Source organism: Grammomys surdaster, unplaced genomic scaffold (assembly GCF_004785775.1).
Source record: "Grammomys surdaster isolate TR1022 unplaced genomic scaffold, NIH_TR_1.0 213, whole genome shotgun sequence".
Taxonomy (NCBI): domain Eukaryota; kingdom Metazoa; phylum Chordata; class Mammalia; order Rodentia; family Muridae; genus Grammomys; species Grammomys surdaster.
In genome coordinates, this window is record NW_021604658.1 from 398,934 (window position 1) to 423,687 (window position 24,754).

Sequence of the window (24,754 nt, forward strand, 5' to 3'; positions counted from 1 at the left end):
ATCCATTATATGGCAGGTTCCTCAGGGGGAAGGGATGCCTCAGCATGGGCCCTCAGAGGTACCTCCCCCACCTCACCATACCTGAATCTGACAAACATCTCCTTGACTCCTTTTTTTTTCTTTTTCTTTTCTTTTTTTTATATATATACAACACACCATCCCTCCCACCTCACCATACCTTGCTCCATAAAGATATCTTTTCTCTCCTTTTATAAAACAGAATACGCAGAGATAAAGAACATTAAGGCTTTTTTTTTAAATTCTAGTATGCACCAACATGCCCCAGAGGCTTGATGGGCCTCCTGCTTGGGAAAGGGTTGGAACGTGTGTTTCTAGTTCCTAAGTGATACTCACTCAGCTGTCCCCAAAGCACCTTTTTGAGAGCCATCATTGTCTTAGGGGTCTGCTTTGGGCTCCTTTGTTCTATTCAGATAGAAACTACAGATCCCCAAGTGAAGCCCCTTCGGTCAGCAAGGTCCCACCTGGTCCTGGAGTGCAGGGCTCAACACCTGAACTGATGTTTATAGTCCTTTGGTGGCTGCTCTTTCTCAGCCCTCTGCCACCATAGTTCTTCTGCAGTCTCTGTTTTCTGAGGACTTCCTCGGTCCTCTATAGTCTCTCACTTCTCAGAACTTCTGCCACTTTAAAGACTCATCTTGAAGATACTACTTACAGACACACCCTGAAACTCTTTGGCACTCTTCTAGCTACTTGGGGAGCCTAGAGCAGGCAGTTCTACATTTGTCTGTACTTTGTGTCACTAACTCAGCCCACTCTATCAGAGATAAAAGACCACAAGCTACCAATGAACCTCCCTGGGTGAGATTTTATTGGGACTTTAGTGGCAAATCATCTTGGAGTCTCTTGGGCTGACCTAAAGAAGGTGTAAGAAGGGCTGCTTGTTTAACCAGACACACAGATGGATAGTCTCCTGTCTGCTGACCACAAATATTTTGCTTAATTCTTCCCCCCACCCAGCTTGTAGAGTTGTACTTATCTTGTTCACTTTAGCTGTCATGAACACATGCTTCTCCCCTTTGTACTGTGTAAGTGTTTATAAAAAAAATAAAGGGGGGAGATATGTTCTATGGAGGTGTGGTGAGGTATGGGGGAAGGAGGTACCTTGGTTGGCCCATGCTAAGGCATCAATTCCCCCTGAGAGACCAGACACACGATGGTATAGTATAGAATAGAGTTTATTAAGGGTATGGGGATAGGAGTTAAGAGTGTAGTAGAGGCAGAGAAAGGGGAAGAGTGAGAGAGAGAGAGAGAGAGAGAGAGAGAGAGAGAAGAAAGAAGGAGGAGGAGGAGGAGGAGGAGGAGGAGGAGAAGAAGAAGAAGAAGAAGAAGAAGAAGAAGAAGAAGAAGAGTAGAGGCAGGCCATGAGCATGTGGAGAGAGAGAGGAAGGGGATGGGCAGAGAGGGGGGAGGGGCAAGGAGACAGAGAGGGGAGCAAGAAAGGAAGAGCAAGAGAGCAAGGAGGGGGCAAGCAGCCCATTTTATAGTGGGTCAGGCCTACCTGGCTGTTGCCAGGTAACTGTGGGGCAGAGCTTAGATAGAATGCTAACACTGAGGACATCTTAAAGATGATCAGGAACATCCAGAACAGCTATAGGCAGTATTCCTGGTGGTTTAGTCCCAGCATTCAGACAGCTCCTAGCCAAGGAGATAAGGAACAGGTGGATGTGAGTAATGGATAGACGAGTCAGAGACCATGGCTGGGTGAATCTTGCATCTCTGACTAGCAACCAGGATGTTTATCTATGCAGATTCCACAAAAGAGATAAATTTATGATTTCAAAAGAAATACAAATTGAGTCATTTTGTTCTTGGACAAGTGTTACTGTTAGGGTTTGAAAATCATTCAACGAAGACCCCAGACCCAAATAGCATGCAAGAACAAAGAGTGTTTATTCTTCAGAAAAAACAGCAAGCTAGGGACACCATTGCTTCAGGATGGTGACCCCAAACAAAGGCATTTAAGCCCCTTTTATAACAGGCCTGCTTAATTGCTTCTAAGATAATAAACAGACTTCTAAAACCTAGAGTACATTCCAAGAGGTTATAAAAACCATTGACCAAAGATCATAAAGAAGGAGCTAAACATGTACACCACAGGTCCAAGGACAGGAGATAAAATATTGACTGGATTTGTATATACACAAAACTTCAAGAACAACTTAGTTATAGTTTTTAACTGTCTATGAACCTGTAGGATAGTAACAAATGATAAATGTTTAGCCAGATAATTACTCCTAGAGGATATGCATGTAGATATCCTCTATTATAAATCTCTTAAATCAGGTCAGTTTATGACCTGAATTTATGTATAAACTCATAGTGAACTTTCTACCATGTGATCACACACTCTGAAAGTCATAGAAGTGCTGAGAACAAAGGGCAGAGACAGGCCTCTCTCCTCTTTTCTTCCTGAGGGAGTCTTTAACCTAGAGCTGGGCAATTCCTGTTGAGATAGAACAAAGGCTACTTTACCTAGCCTCCCACTGCTTTACTGGAGACTTGTAGCTTCTTGCCTCGGAGCAACCCAGACAGTCAGATCAGCCTCAGAAGCAAAGTACCTTATACTTAGGATGGATAGCAAATGGTTTATGGCCTAGTTTCTGAGTGGAGACTAAATGGAATTAAAAAATTAAAAAAAAGACTCTTCCTTAAAAGTACAGAGAGAATAGGTATTATCAGTTTCAAATCATTTTAGACTACATAAGCATTTATGACATATGACATTGCATTCTTCAGGAAAGTGAAATGTTAAACAGATAGAAAAATATCTGAATCAGCCTAGGTGAGTTCCCAAGCCCTGAACAACGCACAGTTGTTGAAGTACAACTTGTGAGTTAGCCTTAAGTTTCAAAGCTTTCCCAGGCTGCAGGCTGACTTGTTCTATTCACTTGTGTTCTGTTTTTTTAGTTAAAAGACCCCACTGTAACTTTATGTGAGCCAGTCTCCATACAATTGGCAAGTTCTTATATTTCTTTTATATACTATTTTTATATCATATACATCATCAAAGGTTGTTTTAGGCAAACTATCTTTGTTATTTTTCATTTACATTTTATTTTCTGGGGACCATGTCCTGTACACTACATATAGGAGGAAGCCTGTAATCTGATCAGTTGCCAAATCTCTCGTTTTTGAGTTTTCTTAGGGGCAGGTGTGTCAACAGAACTCTGGGGCTGATCAACTTTTTGTGCTTTTCATAATCTCCATGGCAAGGAAGAATCCCAAGTAGGGCCAGATAAGGTTACTCCTTTGAGAGTAGAAATAAATTCTGGGGGAAAGATATAAATGAATCATAATGTAAAAAGTCCCCCACAAATGCAACATGTAGAGATCAGAAACCCAGAGTGAAAGACAGCACAATGGTGAAAACAGCGTTGACTCAGCTTTGCTGGATTGTGTGCGTCAGACTGCTGTGCTGGCTTCATGGCTCTCTGGCTGTGCCACAGCGCCATCTGAAGCTATTGGGCTACTGGAGGCAAACTGATACTGCTGGAACAATCTCAGGGAATCTGGAACAATGGTGACTGAAACAAAGACACTTACATAATGATGCTTGGAGCTTAAGCAGGCGTTTCCACAGTGGCCATGACAGATGTGGCTGTATTGTCAGGTGAACTGAAGTCACCTCCAGTTTGAGCAGAGAGACTCAGCTCAAAGGAAGAAAGGTTTATTTTGGCTCATGGTTTTGGAAATTGGACAGGGTACTTTCAGCCAGATGGTGAGGCCTTATCATGGCAGAAGCATGAGGAGAAAAGCTGCCTGCTAGTGGAAACCGAGAAATAGGTCTTACTTCTGCCACAGAAATCCCAACCAACTCCCCAAACCCGTTAAAGCATGACTTCATACAATTCACAAGGTCAGAGCCCTCAGGAACCAACCACTTCCCAAAGGCTCCTCCTCTGAACCCTGCTGTACCAGGAACCAATCCTTTGAAGCATAAGCTTTCAGGGAATGTATGGCATGGTGACATACTCCTTTAATCTCAACATTCAGGAAGCAAAGGTATGCAGACCTCTGAGTTTCAGGCCAGACAAGGCTACATGGTAAAACTGAATCTCAAAACAAATCCAAAAACCAATATCAAATGGACAAGGCATAAAAATAACACTGAATTTAGAGAGCAATCCTCAAAATTGTTCCTATAAGGTTTGATTTATGGTATGCATGACTAATACTCCATTGGATGGCATAATTATTTAAATGGTGACTTTCTCTAGTGAAGGCTCATTATGAGTTGATTCACAAAGTAGCCACCATTTTAGGGTTCCAGATCCAGACTTCCAGTATGGTGTTACTCCCTGGAAGTCTTCTCAGTCTCACTTCCCTACTCCTTCCCACCACACTCCCAATTTCCATCTTACAGCTTCCTATTCTTGCTGTTACTCTTCTTAAACAATAATTCCGACTTTCCAGAAAAAGAAAACAAAATAAAACTCAACACCAGTCACTTGTTAAAGGGCATATTTATTACTTCTCTGGTATAGACAAAACATTCATGGTACATTTGTCAGTTCATGACTTTGTCATCATGTCTATCTAGAATAGCTGTCACCAAACAGCCAGGAGGTGGATGGGGGTTGAGGTATGTGACCTGAAGTCTTTCAGAATAAATAGTTACAAACACAAGCATGACAATAAAATAAATTACAAAATTAAATAGTATTAAATCAATAGAATTAAATTAAATAAACTTTCAAGTGAAGAGTCCCCTATGTGGCTACTTGGCAGCAAACAGCTTATAGGAGATGGAGCTATGGACGTGACAGGGATGTCCTGGGGCTCAAGCCCCTCTGATCTACATGGGACCCATGGAGGTTTGGGGATTCCTTGCTGCCTCCAAGTGTCTCAGGCATTCAGTTCCAGGTCAGTGATGTATTCTTGGACCCAGGTCTCTTTGGGGTCAGCGCAGACCTGCCGGTTTCTCTTGGTCAGGAAACTACAGAGAGAGGTGAGGGTCAAGAAATTAAAACATCCTATGGGAGAGTCTGATGTACTCTGTGATTTCTCCATCCCTTCTATCCTTGGCGACACTCTCCAGAACCTCTCTCACTAGTCCCCTTTAGATGATTCTGTGCTTCCCTTTCTGTGACTCCCCACCACCACCACCCGTGACTAAGAAACCCTCTCTCACACTGTTCCACACCCCACCATATCAGAAAAAGCAGGAGAACAGAACTTACATGACCCCTGGCTGGGAGCAAAGGCTGCTGGTCTCAAAATAGTCAGCGATGAATTTGCGTGAAATCTGCCGACCGTAAGAGAAGCAGCAGGCAGTCGGGGTGTCAGCTCCATCTGCAGGGGAAATGGACAAAACAAATTCAAGTCACCAATGAGCAGGACAGGACAGCTAATACAACTTAAGAGGCGAGGAAGGCTGCCTTGCTTGGGATGAGAGTTGGAAGGCTAAGGCTCTGAAGGCATTTGGGCTTTTGGGACCAGAAATGCCCCCATGTTTGTTTGTTTTTGTCTCTGTTCTCTCTGCATCTTCACTGTGGGCTTTCTCTTCTCTGTGCTGCTCCGTGTCTTTCCCACAGCTGTCTCTAATACCAGAAGTCAGCATAAAAGACACCAGGGTGTCACATAAGGCATCCCAGAGGCAGAGCTCCTTAGGAATCCTAGGGCTGGCTGGTAAGTACATGACAGCACCACCCTCTCTGTGATTTCAAGTTCTGAGTTCCTATAAAAGGTTAGACCTTCCCATGCCATAGAGAGGAAAATAAAACTCTCAAAGAGAAAGACCAGTTTCTCTTCTCTTGTAGACTCTGAAGCCACAGAAAAGACTGTTGTGGTTTGCCCTAGACCAGAGACTGGGGACACCTCTTGTAGCAGTGTGGACTCACATGGTGCTGAGAAGACTTGGTTGCAGAGAGTCATAGTACAGATAAGAACAGCAAGGGCAGCGGTGGAGGCCTTCATGTTGCCGAGCCGGTGACGGAGGGTGCGCTTGTCAGCAGAGCAGAGGAGGGATTGGTACTCGCTGCCGCTTGTGTCCTTCTGGTGTCTGAAGCCATATGCCCCTTCTCTTATAGGTAGCCCTGGCAGATGAGGAAATGGAATCCGGGGCTGAGGAGGGAAAATTTTAAGCACAGCAATAGTGTCATGTTGAATATTACACAACCCAGGATCCCCAGTGACCACAGGGGCTCAGGATATCCAAGAATAGCATCTCTGAGATATAAGTCTCAGTTCTCAACTCGTGATCTGTTCTTACTTCTTGTGGGGAAATAGTTTCTCTTATGAGCAGGAGGAGGTAGGACAATGTCAACCCAGGGCTATTCTTAGCTGGTCCCTTCTCATGAGAACTGTTCTGTGAATAAACACTCCAACCCCATTCCTTGCCATGGAACGGAAACTCTTGTTATTTCTCATCTTCTCTAACCACATGGATGGAATAGCTGTGGATGGTGGCACAACAGTCCCTCCTACCACCACCATGAGGAACTGAGGTAAAGCACTCGCAGCTCGAGCAATGGGGAACATGAGGTCACATTTAAGACATTTGTCCAATCATCAGCCACAGAATGACTAGGCCACTGGGTTGAACATTAGTTGTGGATCATAAAGTGTGGGTGTTAATATATGAAAAGTCTAAAAATATTTATGCCCATTTAAGCTAGAAAAAGCCTTTCTAGGAAAGAGTTTTATGGAAACAACCCAAATTTAAAGCCATCTTTAAACATCGAGACAGCTGACCTGGTGTCATTATAACTCTGAACTAAAGAAACAAAACCTTTCACTACGAAAGAATTATAAATCAAATTATAGTATATACATTGTATTGTTTATTTATGAAGCTCTTAAAATTGATAAAGTGACATAAATATACTCATAACATTAGTGATAAAAATATCAAGAAACATTGTACAAGTTTTACAAAGTGAAGAATTCTACAAATATGTGGAAATATACGGAGTTTTCCACACCAATCCCAGGCATTATAAATAAATAATACCGGAAAAAAATTTTTAAAAACACTAAAAATAAAAGCTTTAAAGAAGTATTAATGCTTTGTGGGATGGGCCTGTGATTAATTTTCTTATATTTTGAGATTTTTTCTTATTTTATTTGGTGAGATATTATCTTCCTGTCCACTCACATACTCATGAACTCACTTAGTTTAAAGCATTTTCAATATCACCAGTTTAAAAGTAAGCGGTTATCAAATGTTTTACTTTTAATTGCTTTTAATTTCTGAGGCAAGGGTCTCACTAGGTAGCCAAAATTATGATCGTTCTGCCTCAGGCTCTGGAGTGCTAGGATTACAAGCATGTGGCGTCATGTCTGAAAGAAGGTGCTTGTGAGTGTGCATGCGTGTGTGTGTGTATGTGTGTGTGTACGTGTGTGTACATGTGTGTGTGTGTGTGGTCTGTGTGTATGTGAGTGTATGTGCAAGCATGTGTATGCAGAGACCCAAGACTGATGTCAGGAATCAGCCCTCCATCGATGTTCTATGTTACTTATTGAATCACGGTCTCTTAATCAACCCCAGAGCTCACTAGTATGGCTGGTCTGCCCTATTATCCCCAATCTTTGCACTCCAAGACTAGAATTAGCAGGCAGGCCGTGGTACTGCAGTATTATGATTTAAAAAAGAGTCTAACACATTCTAAGAGACTGGAACTTTTGCTGGATCTCACAGTCAGAATTAAGAATGTACCTTGAGACTTAATGGACTTAAGACTGCTATCCTACTGTGTACTGAGCCTGCTTATTTAACCTGCATTTATCTGCATTTAAGAGAATAGTGTAACAATCAACAGTGTTTGCCTTGGGTTTCTCATGTTAATTAATGAACTTTTACAACCTAAGTGAAAGCATTGCCCTAATCTTAAGTTATGTACTCTTCCGTGCCCGTGGACCCAAAACAATGCCTAGCTACCGTTTTTTGCTGAAAGCAGCAGATACAGATATTGAAAGCACCCTTCTAAAATGAATACCTATTTATGGATATTGGCTGATATGCAGTGATGCTTGTAGTACAGTTTGTTGTCTGAATCAGTTGGGACCAGTTGGAGCCAGTGACTTAATCCAATCCTGTTAAAGATTCCTATAATGTGTCCCTTTCCTTCCCCAGGTGATGTTTTCTGTGCTGTTCAATAAATACAGAGCAAAGCCTGTGTTAGAGACAGTCACACAACTGACATAGTCACACAACAGTCACACAGACATAGACAGACAGACAGACAGAGTCACACACTGATATAGATACAGAGACAAATTCACAAGACAGCCTTCAGGCAGATACAGATTCAGTCTCATACAACAGACAGGACATGGGGAGCATAAAGTGGAGAATTCAAATCTGGACTCAGTCTTGGTTAAGTGTCTCCAAGTGAGGAAGTGCTTTTATTTCTTTCCTGATGCACTGTCAGTGACTCGGAGCCAATTGCTAATGTGTTTAATCCATGCAGCAGAACGCCATGCCTGCTGGCATTTAGGTACTAGGGATCTGGATTCTGGGCCTCATGCTTTCAGAGCAAGTACCGAACTATCTGTCTAGCCCTTGAAACAGTTTTGGTAGATAGACTCAAGTTTTTGCCTAACTGCTTGATTGATACTTTGCTATGACAAGCAGTTGAGGGTTTTTTGTTTGTTTGTTTGTTTGTTTGTTTGCTTGGTTTGGTTTGGTTTTTGTTGTTGTTGTTACTTTTTGGTAGTAGCTTTTAGCTGCAGATCCCATAGTCTAGTAGGGACAGATGAAGTAAGCTCGGAGGAGGGAGGGAGGAATAACCTTCTGCAGAGGGACTCAGGGCCTTCATAGAAAGGCTGAAGTTTTTATAGGGTCTTAAAAGCACAAAGTCAAGGAAACTTCTCCTTTCAACAAAGACATTACAGAAATCCACAACTCATTTAACTGCAGAGTTGTGGAGCCGCACAATACTGCACCTAGGATCAGGAACCATTGGGTAAGAGGGGACAGAAAGATTGTAAGAGCCAGAGAAACAGGAAATCTGCTGTGATACTGTGTCTCCTAAAAATACCACAGAAGCCATGCCATTGGAGTATCACCAACATGGCTGCCTGAGCATGACCTGAACAAGGACAACCAATAGACAAGCTAAGAGGGATAACTCAACCCTACATAAAGAACTACTGGCAGCTAAGGAATTCTGGGAATGGGGCATGGGGAATAGTCTTCCTCAGGGAAGAGAGCTGAAGAGATCATCAAGTGGGTATCCAATACTAAATGGTCAACCCCGAGAAGATACATACAAGTAACATTACATAGACTGATAGACTGACCAGATGATATTTATGTATTTCAGAATCTCTCACACAATCTCTCTCTCTCTCTCTCTCTCTCTCTCTCTCTCTCTCTCTCTCTCTCACACACACACACACACACACACACACACACAGTATGTACCCATGCATATATATGTAATGACAAAGAGAAAAGTGTCATGAGTTTAAGAGAGCAATAGTCTAGAGGGAAGAAAAGGAAGGGGAAATTTATGTAATTATATTATAATCTCAAAAAAATTAAAAAGAATCACACAAGACCTGAATGTACATGAACGAGTGGTAGGGTATAACTTTGTGGGTTCAGTGGAATGACAGAGAATTTTGGGGAACAAGGATGGTGACGCTAAGTTGAAGTGGGCTGAACCAAGGAGTCTTTAAAACCTCTCCAGAGGAGTAGGAGTTCACAGGTTAGATCTGAGAAAACAGTGGAGGGCTTCTGGCATAAGCAAACCAGGGACTCACTTGGGCAGTCTGTCCCTTCCAAGTGTCTGCAGGGTCACATTTTTTTCATTTTTCAATTTTTTATTTTATTATGATTATTATTACTACATTGCACGTTGTACATGCACATGTGTGTCTTCATGTGCATGTGAGTGTGCTGTGTGGCATAGCGTGTATGTGAAGGTCAGAGGATGGCATTTACCAGTTTCCTCTCTTCAGGGACTGAAGTCAAGTAGTCATGTATTGTTATGCCCAGATCTCAAACCCCCAAAGACCACCAGGACTTGACTCTGATGTAATTCATCCGATGTAATTCACATGAAGGTTTGTTTATTCGAGCTTGGAATGCAAACAGGTTCCCTGAGCAGCAGGTTAAGTGAGCCACCATGAGGTCTGGGGGAAGGGGTTCCTAAAGGAAAAAGCCGCAAGTGGGGCTTTCTAAGTCTTGGCATCACATGATTGGGTAAGAGGTTTAGGGGCAGGTTGACTTTTGAAATGATTGGCCCGTTTTAGGCGCCAAGGCTTCTAACGGCTCTGGCCAGGCCATCTGGAGAACATCTGGCCATTAATTAATACCTGCTATGGAAGAGGAGTGATGAGCACCCTTCAGGTTTAAGCACAGGTGTTGCTATATTTTAAGGGAGCGGTATGTAGGAAAGGGAAGGTTGCTAGGAAACACTATCTCCTTTAGAACAGAAAAGAATGTCATAGGACCTGGTAATTCCCAGCAGCTGCAGCTGGCTGTATATATCTCACCTTGGGACCTGATTTTTTGTCTAAACTTATGTCTCCAGACCTCTGCTTAGGTTTCTCAGTATATGTGTAGTAAATGATGTTGCCTGCTAAGAAAACTTGCTAAGGTGTTTTGCATTTTGAAGTCTGATATCCTTTTCTGACTTTCTTGGGCACAAGCCACTCACACAATGTATATACATATGTGCAGGCAAAGTACTTATGTGCATATAATAACAATGAAGAAATCTTACTGGGTGGTGGCGGGTGGTGGCGGCATGCCTTCAATCTTAGTACCAGGGAAGATAGAGACAAGTGAATCTCTGTGAAGCTAGCCTGGTCTACAGAGCAAGTTCAAGGACAGCCAAGGCTACACAGAGAAACCCTGAAAAACAAACAAACAAGCAAACAAACAAACAAACAAAAGAATTCTCATTTTAAAAAAAGTGGAAATGTAATTACTAGTGACTAGAGGTTAAATTTAATGGCTTAAAATATTTTTTCTCTTCTGTGTCCTTAAACATCTCATATTGTTGTACTGTAGCATGTCTTAACTTAGTTTTTTGGTACCTTCATGCATTAGTACTGTTGTTGGAAATACAAATGCCCTGTACTTACAGATAAGCTCTGAGAAACCAGGAATGTTAAATACATGGTTGTCTCTTCAATGGGAGAGATGTATAACCTGTTTTTCCACCCAGAAGGCTGTGACTAGAGGTAGTGATGATCTAGAGGTACCTGGTGATCTGTACTATTAGTATGGCCAGGCCATACCAAGCTCCCACAAGCAAGTGGCGAAGAGCCCAAATGTTCTCTACACTATCTGTATGACCAAGACCACACCAGATTCTCCCCCAGCCCCTTGAGGTAACAGATGTAGCCTATCTCTCGAACTCATCTTCATGGATGAAGTGACATGTACTTTGAGAAGAGTTTCCATGTAATTGGGGTTTGTGCTACACTGGGAAACGTTTTTCTAAACTGTACTGCACTTAAATGTGGGTAAAACAGATTGTCCAGTGTCAGACGCTAGAGGTTTGAACCAATATGGGCTATTGAGTCCTGTTGAACCAGTTTTTCTTCTTGCCTCAGTCAGACTTTGCTGGCTCCCACACACTGAACTACACCCTTTCTACCACACCACCTCCCCAACTTCTCCTATACCCTCAACTCCCTCTCAAATTCATGGCTTCTTCTTCTACAATCATTTCAATGCATATGTATATATACATATATATTATATACAGCCTATTAAGCCCGTTTAACATTGCCTTTACATACGTGTATTTAGGGTTGATCACTTGGATTTGGATAGCCTTTTGGGGGTTCATCCCTGAAGAAAACTTATTGCCCCTCTCTCAGCAGCCATTACTTGCCTATAGCTTTTCATCTAGGGGTGGGGCCTTGTGAATTTTCCCCTATTCACACTACCATGTGAACTGGTGCTTCTAGAAGCATGTGTCCCAGTCCTCCAGCTCTTACAGTCTTTAAGGCACACAAGCAGGCTCTGTTTCCATTCCTCCTGATGATTGCTAATGCTGGTAGGAAGAGACACAAAGCAAAGGCAGGGTCAAGGGCAATGGTGGCTTCATCAGGACTGGGGCATCCACGTTTCTTTCCATCTGCTACCAATTCTAAAGAAAAGCATCATAATCACTTCTTTCGTTGGAAACTATATCCCAGGAAAACCAGGAATGGAGGCAGGAGAACCAGAAGTTCAAGGTCATCCTCAGATATAAAATGAATTTGAGGCTAGCCTTGGGTACTTGAGATCCTGTCACAGAAGCAAAACCACACAGTCATCCTACCACACCTAGAATGTGCTGTATCTGAACAGGAACCTATCAGACCATGTGTTGTTATCTATCTACTGCTTCTGTTTCCCAGTCTTCAACACTTCCCCCACCACAATCTTACTTCTTAGGAAGCCACCTTCATACCTATGATTCAGTTTCTGAGGGCTGGATTCTAAGAGCTGGGGAAGGTAGAAAGGGAAATGAAGACTGCTGTGTCATCACTTTTCTGGCAATGGACACTTCCTACTTCCAGAGTTACGGCCCTCATGGCAGTGGGTACTCTCGTCATCTATGTAAAGTTTTATCTTAAAATTTAAATGATGCCTGGTCAGTTTTAACCAAATTCAGCCCATGTCTAGTTGGTAGTGTCTAGATAACCAAATCTTAGCACAGGATTAGTCTAACATGGTGGGTCTCCTGACCTAGTCTCTAATTTGTAGAATTTCATTCTTTTAAATGAAGGTAATGAGATTCTTAGTGTCTATAGAATCTTAAGACTTTCTGAATCAATCCCTAAACTAGGAAATAGCCCTTCAGCATGTCTTCACTTAGATTGGAAAGATGACTTGCTTATATGCATAGTATGTGCTTAACACACACATTGAATGAATCATGGAAGGGTTAAGTTGGAAGACATCAGAAATGTTCTAGGTGATTGACGTTTCCAGAAAAAATGGCTTGCTTGAGTCATACATGGACCTTGTCAGCAATACACTTCACTGTCTGGGTTATTTTCCAGTTCGTCTCCAACAAAGCTACAAGGTCTGACACGTATCGAGGCAAGTGAACAAATCACAGATTTGATAAATATATCTTATGCATTAAAATGCCTTGTATAGCTGAAATACTAATGGGAGGAGGCTAATTACAAAAGACCACAGAGACAAGACCTTCATCTTCAGGGAAAGCACCAAGATCAGTTAGATAGCCCCGACAGAAAGTAGCACAGTGGGCTCCCTCGGTGTGGAGGGGCTTAATCTGTGTCTTAGATTTTCAGTTCGCTCCAGCCCTTCTCAAGGCCCCACCACATTCAAGGAGGGTATCCCATCTATGGATCCAGGGAGTTCTGGTGGGGCAATTCATCTTCCTTGTCATTGCCTCTGACTGCTCCACTCACCTCCTCTCACTTCCCACACTTCCCACAATTCCTCATTTATTACTCTTCTCACAATCCAGCCCTGCCCATTGGTTTCTTTCTAGTGTCCCCACTGAGGTTCTACTTCCTTGGGTACCAGACTCAGCTCTTGTTTGATGTCAGTGGCCCCATGAGTGGGCTAACTAATAATAACACTCTTGTTAGGTCTACTTCTGGCCTTCCATAGGTTGCAGTAGAGTAGACTCCATCACTCAAAGGCTGAAACAGCATCCTGGAGTCAGGCCCCTTTCCCACATCCAGGAGACAAGGACTCAGTAATGCTATCCCTTTCTCTTTCAGTGAGCCCTTCATTTCCTACCTGTGTTTTTGCCATTTCCTCTGGTGTGTGTGTGTGTGTGTGTGTGTGTGTGTGTGTGTGTGTGTGTGTATGTATCAGGTTGTATATACTGGACTTCATCTACCCCCTGAATCCTGGATCATCTATCCCAGGAAGACATCCTGTCCTTTCAAGCTTCCAAACCAAAAACCATGAAGTCACATTCTCTGCTTCCACAATTTCCTACATCTATTCGGTCACCTACACTAGTCTATACTGGGAATTAAAACTGAGGGGCTGTGTTAGCGGGCAACAGGGGAGCAGGGAATGGTGGCAACAGGTGGAGGTGTGGGAGGGTAGAGTGCCGCTGCTGGAGAGATGACTCAGCCATTAAGGAAGGGCTCTTGCAGAAGATCTGCATTCAGTTTCCAGCATCCATGTTGGGCACCTCACAGCCACCTGTATGTATTTCAGCTTCAGAGCTATCAGATGCTTCTGACTCTCATGAGCACCTGCTATCAGGTGCACATACACACACACATGTGTATGATTAAAAAGAAAAGAAATCTTTTAGAAACAAAACAAAATGAAAGAAACTCAAGTAATTTATCTTAAAAAAAAAAAAAAAAGAGGCAGGGCTCTGCAGCTGCTCACTATCCATGAATGCTGCTGGGGTCAGCCCTTTGGTTACTTAGCAGGGCCATAAGCACCAAATTAGAAGCAAGGTTTCTTTCCAACTTTGCCAAAGAGATCTTGCTAAAGCCTCAGACAGTCTCCTCTTTCTTGGATGTTCTTTAACTCCACTTCATTGTTTCCAGTGACATGGAAACTTCCCTGTGACCTGGCCCCTGCCAGCCTAGCAGGGTTTGAAACCTAATCTTCAGACTTGTTGACCACCAAAATCACACCTCTGTGAACTGTGGCAGCTCTGTGATGAGCACCAGCTATGCAGGGCAAAGCATCTCTTTTCTGCAAAGCATAGGGCATAGTGAAACAACACAGGCACAGGCCCATCCCATGGCAGCCATGGGCATCCGTACTTAGGACAAATTTTTAAAAATGTCTATTTTTTGGTATACATAAAATGTTACTATTTTAAAAAAGATTTATTTATTTATATTGTATTGTATTGTATTGTATTGTATTATATTATGTGTATGAGTGGTTTATCTGCACGTCTGTCTCCACACCAGAAGAGCTAATTGGATCCTATACAGTTGTGAGCTGCCATGTGGATACTAGGAATTGAACCCCTGGCCTCTGGAAGAGCAGCCAGTGCTCTCAACCACCGAGGCATCTTCTCTCCAGCCCCATAATTTTACTACTTACTAAAGATGAAAACAATCACATAATTTTGCCGTTTTTATGTAAAGATTATGCTTTGGCTGAATATTGGTTCCTGGAGGGCATGCAGTATCTTTGGATACTGAAGGGCATCTTTAAATGTAGATTATTTTTTCTTGACTCCCATTCCCTGCTGTCCCCACTCTTCCTCCCCCCTTCCTCCTCTGCTTTCATTCACATATGTCCATTTGCTGCCCCCTTCCCATCTCTTTGAAAACTACTCCGAAAATTACCACACTTTCTAAGACTTAAAAAAAGAGAGAAGTTTATGGATTCTATTTCTCAAAATCATGTGAGCAGAGAACTGCAGTATACTGACAAGATGTAGCCATTAAGCTTTTGACAGAAATTTATAATGAAGTGAGTTTCCTTTTCTGATGACCTTATCTTGGAGCCAGGCTTCCTTGGTTTCATTTCACAATCTGTGGGGTATCAGCTATGTGTTTTCCTGTTACTTATTCACCTCTCTGTGCTTAGTGCTTTCATGAGTAACAGGGACTAATAACGATACCCACTAAAGAAGAACACAGAGAGAATGAAATATATCAGTACTCAGTACTAGAGTGCTGGCTCATGGTAAGTGCTGTGTTAAGTGCTAACCATAATTACTGTCATTTACATTTTTGTAAGTCTCCAGGTTTTTTAGTTAAAAATAATTTAACATTGAAACATGAATTTTACATGTTTACAGGCACCATGCAGTATTTCAGTGTGTATAACTGATGTTCAAATCAGGATCTGTCCATCTATCAAGTGATTTCTTGGTGGTAAAAACATTCGTGATCTGTTCTCCTAGCTCTGTTGAAATGTACAGTCCATTACCATTGTCTTTAGTTGCCCTACTATGAAACAGGATGCAATAAATGCATCTCACTTATAAAAGCACAGGTCTTTTGATTTTTGCCTAAGTAACCAATACTCACTCTCTGCCTAGCTCATTACCTTTCAGGTCTCAGCTCAATTGAGAAGAGAGTTCAAAACCGTCGAATGGACGGAGTTACCTAAGTAGCAGAATCCTTGAATCCAAGTGTTAGTACTTCCAGGCAATGGAATGTCATAGCTTCCTCAATATGTGTCTCAGTTAATGACTACGTCCTTAACACCCCTGACAGATACTAACTAGCAATGTTAAGTACTAACAGCTAAAGCTCAGTACACAATGATAGAGAATTCTAAGTCACCCTAAATCTTAAGGATTTGAAGATTCATGTCTTCCTGTAGTTTCTAAAATTTTTACAGCAACCACACATTTTTTTGATAGAAGGAATACAAACCAATGCAATTTTCTTTTGAAAGTTCAGACTTCAGATTTTTTTCTCTTATTTATTCTTTGATAATTTGACACAAGTATACGTGGACCCTATCTACTCAACTCCTTTTAGCCCTGTGACACACCCTCCCCAACCCTGTCATGTCTCTTCCCTCCCCTTCCCTCTCCTCTCAGGTCCCTGGGAAGAGGGTAGAAACACATGTACAAGCCTCAGCCAAAGAAAGAGACTTCCTAAGAAATGCCTGAAGTTTCCCGATACTGGCAAGACTGGTTGCTTCGCTCAGGAATTTAACATGCTCTGAAGTCACTGCCCTCTACCCAGGACAGCAAAGCAACAGGCTGTGGCTGGTGACTATGGTCTGGTGCCCAGAGTCTGGCAGTTGCTAATGAGCTGCTTCAACTGGTGCCCTCTGCTACAGATGCCATTCTGAACCTTCGCTCTGCATAACCGTCTACTTGTCTCTTCCATCCACGATTCAGTGTCTGCTCCCGTTTTTCCTAAAGTGACTGAGATACTGTGCTGGCAATACCGCTTCTTGGTGCATTGTCTTAGCAAAATGGCTCTGTGTCTCAGCTATCTTGGCTTCCCCATCTCAGAATTTGCCCTCTACTAACACCCAAGTTCCAAGCATGTGCTCACTCTTAGCCCTCAAATGTTCTCTTCAGTGATCTCCTTAACAGTCTTTTTTGTTTGTTTGTTTGTTTGTTTGTTTGTTTGTTTTTTCGAGACAGGGTTTCTCTGTGTAGCCCTGGCTGTCCTGGAACTCACTCTGTAGACCAGACTGGCCTCGAACTCTCGAACTCAGAAATCCGCCTGCTTCTGCCTCCCAAGTGCTGGGATTAAAGGTGTGGGCCACCATCGCCTGGCTTCCTTAACAGTCTTAACCCTCACACTGCCCCAGGGAAAGGTCGGGCTGTCCACATGGACATCTCTGCTTCCTCTCTGGATCTTTAATCTCTCCCAAGCGTCTACTGCCCTCTGGCACCCTGTAGACTGCCCCAATACTTGGGTTCCCACTTTCTGAGAGTAAATAACCACTGGAAGAAGGACCAGTTTAGACTGCCGATGGGCTCTATAGGTTAAGAGGATCCTCTCCGTGCCCTGAAGGCAATGCGATATAGTCTGAGATTCACTCCAATTCTAATCTTCGAGAACAGTCTTCATCTTCTCTGAGGATGCTCTACTTACAATAAGACTCCTCCTCACAGATCAATCATCCATTCCCATCCACCATCCTCAGTGCCCCAGAGCAGGTGGCTCCACAGCCCTCTGCCAAAGGCAACAAAGACACAGGCTAATGTAGGCAGAGGCTCCTCCTTAGCCTGGTGAGATGGAACTCTCTACCTACACATGAAGGATAACCTTCATCCTCAGACTCCCTGAGGCCTCGGTACTACCCCTCATGTGTCTCCTTATTCCCCCTCATGGGACTGTCCATGCCATCAATAGGCTAAGATCTCCTTGAGGGAATAATGAGGCTTTATTCTACCGTCTCTGCTCTGACAAACAGCAGATGAGCAGGAGGTTGGGCTGAACTGAAATGCCATGGGAAATGAAGTCCATGAGAACCTAAGAGTCCAAGACTCAAGTTTTTGATGTGTGAGTGTGACTCTCCATCAACCCAGGAAGCTCATCAGAAAGACTAGCTTGTGTGCAGTAGGGGAACATAGAGCACAAGTCCTGGGAGATAAGGCTGAGGACAGAAAGCACAGCAGAGGGGTGGGTGCAGTCTGTGTGTTGAGAGAAGAGGACCAATAAGGGAGGACAAACTTGTGCTCTGTGAAATGACTGTGAAGTATCCCAGGGTGCTGCTCTGTCCCTTCCAGCTTTTAACTTGAAAGCACTGAGGAGACCTGGCTTTCTTGTTTTACTCTTTGCTTTCTGTTTCTGAGAGGGGCATGCTGCAGTGTGAGGTCTAGGGCAAGCAGGTGCGTCAGGGTAACTGAGCTAAAGGTGATCGAGACCTTGGGTCCGCCATCCAGTTCTCTTCATTTGCCTTACTTTGAGTTTGACTGTCCCCTAATCCCCAGACTTGGTAGATTGCATCTTCTACATAGGTCCCCAGCAGCTAGGAACATGAGGCATTTCCTAGGGACTGGCTAGAAAACACCCATATGCTTAGGTTAGCTACACATTCTGTCTGCAGCAAACACTATCACTAGGTATCAATCCTTATTTGCACTAGAACATTCATTGGGTCTTCCAAACTTCCAAGCCCTTTCTCTTATCATTCCAATAAAATGTCCTGAAATCTCTATTATTATTTTTCTCTCCTTTTCTTGTTCTAGCTAGGCTAAACCAGCTCTTCTGAATGATGCTGATCGAATGGTATTTTTGTGTGTGGAAGAGTCTGAAATGGTCAGCATCCTCTCTCTTGTGGTCACACCCTATGTTTGTTCTGGAGATCACAGTCACCCTGGAAAGAATGACATGAAGGTTCCACTGCCTGGAGGTGCCGACCCCCAAGTGCAGTGAACTCTTATCCACAAGCCTTTGCTAGTATGTGTGAACATTGCATCCTTCCTCTGGGGTTCACACACCCCTTCCCCGCCTCGGTCGCTAACTTTGGTGTACCACTTCCCCCTTCAGCATGCACCCCACTTCTCCCCTGTATCTCCCTCCTTTCTCTTCCATGATGTCACTGTTGGAGGAAGACAAGTCTGTCAGGAACTCCTCACTTTCGGCCGACTTCAGTTTCTTTCTTGATGCCATGACATCATCTTTACTCATGAAATTCCGTTTTCCTTCCTGCAACCCCAACCCATGTCTTAGGCCCCAGAGTCCCCTATAAAGAGGGGTTCCCAACTCAGATCAGCACAGCACTCGGCTAGCTTCTGAAGCTTCTGGGCCCTGCAGTCCCAGCTCTGTGCAAACCTCTCCCCCAGCAACACCATGAAGTTCTGCGTGTCTGCTCTCTCTCTCCTCCTGCTCGTGGCTGCCTTCTGTGCTCCAGCATTCTCAGCACCAAGTAAGTCAAGTCTAGCAGTGGCTTCCAGCCCCTATGGAGTCCAGTCTTCCAGCTGGGGGTCAGCCCAATAGTGGGGTTTGGGCAGGGGAACCAAAGGGAGCTGGAAAGATTCCCAAGTCTGATGCTAAATATGGAGTCTACCAGACAGTCATTAATCCTTATGCTCCTTGAGAATTAACAGCCAATAGAAGGAAATGGTGGGCTGGAAGTCAGATATTGAATCAGCTTTCTCGCTGGTTTAAACTTGTTTGTCTTTATGCCTTGATTTCCTCATCTTTAATATGAAGCAATTGTGAGGTGTTCTGAGTTTTGATCCAGTTTCAATCTTCTAGATATTTTCCCCCTTCTTCTTTGAGAACTATGTTGTTAGAGTAGAAGTCTCATTCTGGGTGGATGACCAGGGATTCAAGGGACCATGTTTTGGGTTCTAGTCATCCATAGGAATGCTCAGTGGAGATCTATAATGAACAATGCCTGGCACAATTTGGACCTTACCCTTACTTTTCCTTCCAGTGGGCTCTGACCCTCCAACTTCCTGCTGTTTCTCTTACACCTCCCGGAAGCTTCATCGAGACTTTGTGATAGATTACTATGAGACCAGCAGCCTTTGCTCCAAGCCAGCTGTGGTGTAAGTACACACTGGGATGAGGGCAAGACTCAAAAGGGGCCAGGTTCAGGTGAAAATGTTATCTAACTGACAGGGGGCAGTTCTAAGGGTTGAAGCCCTGACAAAGAACAGTGAGGTCATGAGGTTCTGGTAGTTGCTGGATGGTCAGTAAAGTGTGGAGTAAAGGATGGCTTTTGGGGAGGAAGTTGCCACACACTATGAAACTAGAAACAGAAGATGATGCATACTATTTAGATAGATTGCATAACTGTGTTAGAAAAGCATGTAGAAAGGTCATCTGAAAAATTGAGAGACATATTCATATTGATTATCAAACCCATTGTTTTCTAATATAATTATGGAACCCATGTGGCTGCAGCTACACCTATGGGTCAAAGTTACAGGAAGTCTAATGTAGGGTCCATCCAGGAAGGATGATCTACCATGGCTACCCATACAAGCAATGGTCAAGCAGAAGAAGACTCCCACGCCTGCTATTAAATATAAAGTCTATCAGACAGTCATTAGTCCTTAAGCTCCTGTTTCCTTGACAATTAACAGCCAATAGAGGGAAACGGTGGGCTGGAAGTCAGACAATGAATCAACTTTCTCTCTGGTTTAAATTTGTCTCTATGCCTTGATTTCAAGGGCATAGACATATGCCTTGAGGCGAAGGACAGTGGTAGATGTCCTCTAAGGTCCCATGGGGTTCTCATCTGTCCCCTCTTTCTTCTACAGATTCCTGACCAGAAAAGGCAGGCAAGTCTGTGCTGACCCCAGCGAACCCTGGGTCAACGAGTACGTGAGTGACTTGGAGTTGAACTGAGCAGCTTCAGACTCAGGACAGGAGGAGCCACTTCAGGACAGGCCTCCTCAGCCCCGACACTTCTCATTGAGAAGTACCTTGCTTCTTACATTCAGATTTCCTGTCCCTCTCCTTAATTTAAATCTTTGTGTAGACTTTGTTATTTTGCTTGGTATTATTTCTATTATTTATGTTTTGTTAAAGGACACATGTCTCCCATGGAGATGGTCCACCATTGCTGTTTCTCTGCTATTGTGGATATATGACTGTGTAATTGATTTCATGCATTTTCATAATAAATCTTTCCTTAAGATATAGTTGTGATTTTACCTTGATTCTGATTTGGGTTGGAACCGCCTGGTGCTATTAGGTATAAGCCCTAGTTTTCAAAGTCAATGAGACAGAGTAAATGCTGAGACCTTAACAAGTGCTCTTGGGTCATACTCTCAAAAATTCTGCCAATATTCCTAGTGAGAATGTTCTTTTCTTTTCTATTAATCATTTTATTCATTTACATCTCAAATGATATCCTCCTTCCCGGTAACTTCTCCACAACCCACCCACCCACCCCATCCCATCCCCCCACCCCCTCCCTTTGCCTCTATGAGGGTGCTCCTCCATCCACTCACCCACTCCTGCCTCACCACTCTAGCATCTCCCTTCACTGGGGCATCGAACCTCCACAGGACCAAGGGCCTCCCCTCCCACTGATGCCAGATTAGGCAATCCTCTGCTACATATGTAGCTGGAGCCATGGATCCCTCCAAGTATACTCTGTGGTGATTTAGTCTCAGGGAGCTCTGGGTAGTCCAGTTAGTTGCTATTGTTCTTCTTACGTGGTTGCAATCCCCTTTAGCTCCTTTAGTCCTTCCCCTAGCTCTTCTGTAAGAGTTGGGGACTGGTGCCCTCAGTTTTACAAATGAAGAAACGGAGATGCAAAGAGACAGAATTTTCTGAGGCTTGTAGATTTGCTTGGGAAGCATTGTGAAAAAGTTATCCAGAGGGACAGTGTTGATCCTAAGGGTTATCAGGCTGACATTCCCGGTTGTGGGTGGGACTGTGAATAGGGATACAGTACAATATGGAGGGAAGAGGACAAGGTTTTCTGAAGTTCCTATTAGTCATTGGTCACCAATCTAAACCATAAGCAAATGGAGCGATAGAATCCAGAGTGTCTGGTTTGGCTCTAAAATATCAATGGCCTAAGCTATGACTACTTAATAATTCCTAGTGATAACTTACTTTACATAGGCCAAAGAACAGTAGAATTGAATGAATGGTAGGTCTGATTGCTGGTTCATAGACTTGAAGTGTGTTGAAGCTGTTAAAGGAACCCTTAGGCTGTCTGGTCTAACTATTGTTTTATGGAAACAGAGACTAAAGACTAGGAAATACTCGGCAAAGGCTACTCAGTGTGTGGCAGAACAGCACTGCAGCCAATGTCAACCCACAGGTCAGTACCCTGTACTGGGCTTCTTCCCTGGTGAGACACTTGTGTGGTCCCCAAAGGGAGGACTCCTTGAATAACACAGACAAAAAGAAGATGGCCTTGAGAGTCATTTCGGTGTTGCCTTTTGTATAAAAGTGGAACCAACAAGCACAATTCTCTCCCTTATCCCACCTTCAGCCACTCCTAGCATCCCAGCTACTCTATAGAAACAGACCTAAAGTGGGTCTGACAGTTTGGCAGCAAATAACTTTTGGCTTCTGGTTTCCTCTGTCTGTATTTGAGATGTCCAATACATTAGCCACTGATCACGTGTCTACTTAAATTTCAATGAAATGCAACAGAAAAAATTAAATTCATCTTCTTCATCACATCATTCACATGTGCTGATGGCTACCATGTTAGAAAGTACTAGTATAGAACCTATGCAGAGCCTACCTCTCATCTCAGAAAGCTCCATTGCACAGCTCCTTCCTGAGAGTGGTGGTGAGGGAAACCAGGGTAGTGGAGTATAGAGACAGAGATATACAACTCCATTTTGAGTGAATGGGACCAGAGAGAAATGGATAGTCCTCAGAACTGAAACAAGATACAGAGCACTGAACAATGGCTTCCCAATGTGCCCACATCCTAAGCCCCAGAATCAGTCATTGACACCACACATGGTGTCTTAGTTAGGGTTTCATTGCTGTGAAGAGACACCATGACTAAGGCAACTTTTGTAAGGGACAACACTGAAGTGGGGCTGGCTTACAGGTTCAGAGGTTCAGTCCATTATCATTAAGGTGGGGAGCATGGCAGCATCTAGGCAAGCATGGCTCTGGAGGAACTCAGAGTTCTACATCTTGTTCCAAAGGCAAACAGGAGAAGACTGGCTTCCATGTGGCAAGGAGGAGGGTTTCAAAGCCCTCCCAAATGATGACACATTTCCTCCAACAAGGCCACACTTACTCCAATAAAGCCACACCTCCTACTAGTGTCATTCCCTGGGTAAATCTTATTCAAACCACCAGACATAGAAAACGAGACATCACAGATAGGATTAAATTAAGGGTCCTGAGATAGTTTACCCTTGATTACTCAGGCCCTGAATGTAGCCATGCATCCTGACAAGGGAGGCAGAAGGAAATTGGAATGACAGGAAAAAATGTAGTGATGTGACAACTGAAGAAAATGAAATGCTACTGCCTCTGAGGATGTCAAGGAAGCCCATGGGTACAAGGTTGGGGAGATGCAGCGAAGAAGACTTGTTGCTCTTGCAGAGGAGCTGGATTTGATTTCCAGAATGGATATGGTAGCTGATGGCCATCTCTGAGTCCTGTTTTGGTGAAATCCAATGCCTTCTTCTCTTCAGGCCTCCACAGGTACTAGGCACCGTATATGGTGCATATATATACATACAAGCAAACACAGATTTTTTTTCTATTAAAAAAAGAATGCGGCTCCAGAAGCTGGAAAGGGTAAGAAGCCCTCAAAGGAAAGCAGCCTGGTGAAACTAATTTTGGCCTTCTGACCCCTAGAAGTTTAAGGAACTCAATGTCTTTTGTTCCAAGACACCAAACTTATCATGATTTCTTATAGCAGCAATAGGAAGCTGGTACAATTGGTAGTTGAAGAGTCACTAACAGTGGTCTCTACAGGTGCAGAAGAGAACGGAATATTCTAGAAAGTAAGTCAAACATCCCTAAAGGGTACCCCAAAGTGAGGTGAATATACTTCAGAGAGGTGGACTCAGAGAGGGTATCTCAAGACAAGGCTCTGTTTCAACAGTTGAAGAAGAGGGCTGTCTTCCCCAAAGGTACCCGATCCTCAGGAAGTACAGCTCTTCTTAAGACTCCTGTGGCATCTGGGAGTCTTGAATTCTTAGGTGGAGAAGAATCAATCCATATTCTCATTTATCAGATGAGGCCTAGAGTAGACAGGGCCTGATTGTGGCTGCATTGTTGCTGAGAGAGCAAGGTTAGGGCTGGAATTGGAATCTCTTCCTTCATAATTAGTTCTCGTCCCATTAAGGCCCTGCCCTGGGCAAACTGGAGGTAGTTAGTTCCACAGAGGCGGGACCGCTTCATCCGGGAACAGCAGAGTACTTCATGGAGCCTTCCCTGTGAGAATCCACCTGTTGCATCATGTAAAACTCGGGGATCTCCCTTCTCTTGGCGTGTGACCTCCTTTTTTATTCTACGATGAGAAAACTTATCTACTTGCTTAGCTTTGCACATGGACTTTCTCCAGGTTTCTGGTTTTACGGGAGGGAGAGCAAGGGAAGTTTCCTATGACTTCTAGAGTAACATCTGAGTGCCAGCCAGTACTACTCTCCTCCCTTCAAAGCCTTCCTCCTACACTCTCTTCCTAGTAAGCATAGCTGTGCAGGTATCCCTATGGTATCATGTGGCATGGAATCCTCTGGGTATATATGTCCGGGGGTAAAATATCTGGGTTATTCAGTAGTACTATTGTTATTTTTTTTAAAGAAATCGCAAACTGATTTCTGCTAATCTGCATTAATTTGCAACTTCACCAACGGTGAATAAAGGTATCTTTCTTTCCACTTCCTTTCTTGCCTTGCGAATGCACACACACACGCACACACACACACATGCGCACACATGCACATCCACCCACCCACACACATATACATATATCTTACAACTTTATTGTGATTTT

At 43.5% G+C, this 24,754-nt stretch overlaps 2 protein-coding genes and 1 long non-coding RNA gene across 3 annotated transcripts in view; 1 reads left to right on the forward strand and 2 right to left on the reverse strand.

Annotated features, from left to right (window-relative positions):
* The window catches only part of LOC114625069, a 23,233-nt gene extending 22,603 nt beyond the window's left edge, over positions 1-630 (reverse strand). The window contains exon 1 of the long non-coding RNA XR_003712005.1: positions 483-630. This is a non-coding gene — a long non-coding RNA (uncharacterized LOC114625069). The remainder of the gene's footprint in view (positions 1-482) is intronic.
* Positions 631-4,465: 3,835 nt separating this feature from the next.
* Positions 4,466-6,032, reverse strand: LOC114625159 (C-C motif chemokine 3). Its single transcript, XM_028772446.1, has 3 exons — positions 5,862-6,032; positions 5,202-5,313; positions 4,466-4,957 (listed from the first exon to the last, which is right to left on the reverse strand). The coding sequence occupies exons 1-3, from the start codon at positions 5,935-5,937 to the stop codon at positions 4,867-4,869; spliced, it is 279 nt and encodes a 92-aa protein (XP_028628279.1). The 5' UTR covers positions 5,938-6,032; the 3' UTR covers positions 4,466-4,866.
* Positions 6,033-18,868: 12,836 nt separating this feature from the next.
* Positions 18,869-20,960, forward strand: LOC114625163 (C-C motif chemokine 4). Its single transcript, XM_028772449.1, has 3 exons — positions 18,869-19,231; positions 19,745-19,859; positions 20,577-20,960. The coding sequence occupies exons 1-3, from the start codon at positions 19,156-19,158 to the stop codon at positions 20,662-20,664; spliced, it is 279 nt and encodes a 92-aa protein (XP_028628282.1). The 5' UTR covers positions 18,869-19,155; the 3' UTR covers positions 20,665-20,960.
* Positions 20,961-24,754: the final 3,794 nt, after the last annotated feature.

Coding starts and splice junctions, on each gene's coding strand:
- LOC114625159 (XM_028772446.1), bottom strand. CDS start 5,937: ATGAAGGCCTCCACCGCTGCCCTTGCTGTTCTTATCTGTACTATGACT. Junction 5,314..5,861: donor CCAAGTCTTCTCAGCACCAT/GTGAGTCCACAC, acceptor TTTCCCCTGCAG/ATGGAGCTGACACCCCGACT. Junction 4,958..5,201: donor TGCTCCCAGCCAGGGGTCAT/GTAAGTTCTGTT, acceptor CTCTCTCTGTAG/TTTCCTGACCAAGAGAAACC.
- LOC114625163 (XM_028772449.1), top strand. CDS start 19,156: ATGAAGTTCTGCGTGTCTGCTCTCTCTCTCCTCCTGCTCGTGGCTGCC. Junction 19,232..19,744: donor TCCAGCATTCTCAGCACCAA/GTAAGTCAAGTC, acceptor TTTTCCTTCCAG/TGGGCTCTGACCCTCCAACT. Junction 19,860..20,576: donor TGCTCCAAGCCAGCTGTGGT/GTAAGTACACAC, acceptor TTTCTTCTACAG/ATTCCTGACCAGAAAAGGCA.